This window comes from Pagrus pagrus (genome assembly GCF_965226575.1).
Source record: "Pagrus pagrus genome assembly, chromosome: 18".
NCBI lineage: Eukaryota > Metazoa > Chordata > Actinopteri > Spariformes > Sparidae > Pagrus > Pagrus pagrus.
The window spans coordinates 10,352,307-10,355,159 of NC_140202.1; the positions used below are offsets into that span (position 1 = coordinate 10,352,307).

The 2,853-nt window shown below is 44.6% G+C and overlaps 1 protein-coding gene across 2 annotated transcripts; it reads right to left on the reverse strand.

Moving 5' to 3' along the window:
• Window positions 1–410: 410 nt before the first annotated feature.
• nkx2.4a (NK2 homeobox 4a) lies at window positions 411–2,184 on the reverse strand. Of its 2 annotated transcripts, none has more exons than XM_084381181.1 (2): window positions 1,659–2,184; window positions 411–1,135 (listed from the first exon to the last, which is right to left on the reverse strand). In XM_084381181.1, exons 1-2 carry the CDS (start codon window positions 2,026–2,028, stop codon window positions 474–476), a joined length of 1,032 nt encoding a protein of 343 aa, XP_084237307.1. In that variant the 5' UTR covers window positions 2,029–2,184; the 3' UTR covers window positions 411–473. The 2 variants fall into 2 exon arrangements, with proteins under 2 accessions (XP_084237307.1, XP_084237306.1); XM_084381180.1 differs by having other exon boundaries at window positions 411–1,162.
• Between the last annotated feature and the right edge of the window lie 669 nt (window positions 2,185–2,853).

Here is a 2,853-nt window from a genome sequence, read left to right on the forward strand (position 1 = left end):
TATGATAAAATACCAGGTTATCACCGCAAATAAGGAGTGGTGGCTTAGTGTACTTCAGACCTGATCCACCTTTCCCCCCAGTCCGCACTCAAGTGAAGCAGCATTCCTTTTTGTTTCAACAACATAGACTACGTTTAAAACATCATGAGGAAGGTCCAAAACATGGATTACAAAAGGTCCAGAAACGACATAATTGCTTTCAAGGGCAGCCATTTCTGTAATGTTCAAAAATAGACTCCCCTCTCAGAGATGTCAAGAAAATGTGCCCTGATCAGCTGGTGCGCCTCTGTGCGCGCCTTGTCCCCTCCAACACCAAAGGGCCCCCATTTCCAGCCTTTATGTATATATATATATATATATATATATATATATATATATATATGTATATATATATATATATTTGCGCTGTTGCATGGGCTCATCCGCAGGTTCACATAAAAAAAGTGGAAAGTGACAGTACTGTACTGTAAGTCCTACCACGTCCTGCCGTAGAGGAGGTTTGAGCTGACCATGTTACTGGTGTAATCTACAGCAGATGTGTCTATCTGGGCCATGTTGAGCTGGCTGTGCAGTGAGGGGGGGCTGGGCGACATCTCCTCCAGCTCCAAAGCGTTCACCTGCTGCTGGCTCTGATGCTGGCCGAGGCTGCTGGTCGGGGATGCGAGCACAACTCCGGCCCCGTTCTGTTGTTGACTTTGTTGTTGGCTCTGTTGTACCTGTTGCTGGTTCGGTGTCGGCGTGTTCGAGCCGTTCTGGCACGGTTTACCGTCCTTCACCAGAACTGGCACGGCTACGCGCCTCGGAGACTGCGCCTGCTGTTGGCACAGGTTACCGTCCTGTTGCTGCTGCTGCAGCTGCTGCGCTGCCTTGTCCTTGGCCTGCCGCTTCATCTTGTACCGGTGGTTCTGAAACCAGATCTTCACCTGGGTCGGTGTCAGGTGGATCATGCTGGCCAGGTGCTCCCTCTCAGGCGCCGACAGGTATTTCTGCTGCTTAAACCTCCTCTCCAGCTCGTAGACCTGAGCCTGCGAGAACAGGACGCGCCGTTTCCTCCTGGGCGCAGCGTGGAGAGCTGGCATGGATTTGGTGGCGTCCCCCATTCCTGTGAGACCCCCCATGCCGGTCATGTTCATACCTGTGGAAGGTCCCATGAATCTAGAAACTTAAAAATATACATACATATACATGCGTTCAATAAACAGAAGAGGAGAACACTGTTTCGCCTGAAGTAGTGTTTATTGATTATTACATTAAATAATGAAGTTGAAGCATTAGCTATAAAAACATAAATAATAATAATAATAATAATAATAATCCTAATAATAATAATGATAATAATAATAAATATCTATATCTTGTTTTAAAATATTTATTCATGCCAAAGATAAAAAAGTCGAGCCAGACTTGAAAGAATGATCTCCTTTTCAGTTTCACCATCATAAATAGTAAGTTAAAATTAAGGATATCTTAAAATAGTGTACATTATTTACATTCATATTTCATCAGTAGCCCCCAATAAATAAATGAAATATATTTTAAAAAGCGATACATATTTAGCTGTGAGCGTTCCCCCCCTCTTACTCCTGAAATGCCAATTACATTTTTTCCTGTCCGATGAAAAAATCAGTAAATTGTGTAAAATGGAGTAAATAACTTACTTGTTGAGTATCTCGGATCCGGGTTGGCGCTGTACCACCCTGTTGCTGCAGCACTATTCCGCATGCTTTCCTGGTACGACGGGAGGTCTCCCATGTTGCCAATGCTTCCATTGCAGTATCCCCCCATTGCGCTGTGGGAGAACTGGGAGACGGTGTGCGGCATGTGGTAAGTGGTGGCCACGGTGGCGTTGTGGCCCATGGAGTGTTGTTGCATGCCGGTCTGAGACACCTGAGGCTGTCGGTAGGCTCCCAGTGGAGAGGTTAGGTTCCCTGCGCCGTCCATGGCACTAAACTTCTTGTAGGTCTCCTCGATTGGACTCAAAATATCTGTCACTGAAAAAGGCGTTGTGTGCTTTGGGCTCAACGACATGATTCAGAAAGCAGGTAGATTTTTGTGTTTGAGCAGATCAACCGTGTTGTTGTATCGGCTCTCTCCTTGGTGGATGTCTACGTAAGAGAGTGCTTGTAGTGCGCCTGAGATCCTATTGATCGCCTTGGAGAAGGAGGCGAGCCCAGGGCGCTCTTAGCCCGGGTTTATTGGAGCCAGGAGCCAGGTTTACGACAAACACAGGGGGCGGAGCAAAACTCCTAAACCAGCAAACAATAGTCATTGACATTTCAGGGAAATAATTCATGAAAATACACATTGCTTCGTATTAAGTTGTAAACATGAATAAATCGGCGCTGCATATTTATGATTCTGTCTGTTGTGACAACTATATACAGGTGAGAATAACCCATTATGTGCTGCACATCAGCTGATCCGTCCACATATGACTATTTTGCGTCAGTAGGGAATTCCACTCTTTCTAGAAACTTTGAGAGCACTTTGAACAGACATAAGGGCCACCGAGTATCATCAAAGAGGCACAATGAAGTTGTATGACCAGCTCATTTATGCTTCTTAAGCATCATTTTGCCCCAACAGAGAGGGACAAGTCCAAATAAGCTCAAAATGACAAAAAGCTGAAAAGGGAGCGGCAGTAAGGGACCCAACCTGTGAGTATATATATCACTGACATTCATGAACAGACATGGAGATACAATATTCAGGATTTAGATTATTTTTGACCAGTTTTCTTGACACCAGTTCCTCCTTATTTCCCCTTTTGTGGAAATCATTTAAGAGAAATCACAGAAGAAAAAAAAGATGAGTTGTTTCTTTAGACTTAATGCAATATGGAGACAATGTTGT

Excerpts from the sequence above, each read along its gene's own strand:
- nkx2.4a (XM_084381180.1), bottom strand. The coding sequence starts at position 2,028 with ATGTCGTTGAGCCCAAAGCACACAACGCCTTTTTCAGTGACAGATATT. Across the intron at positions 1,163-1,658 it reads GGATCCGAGATACTCAACAA|TTTCTAGATTCATGGGACCT; the intron begins GTAAGTTATTTA and ends TATATTTTTAAG.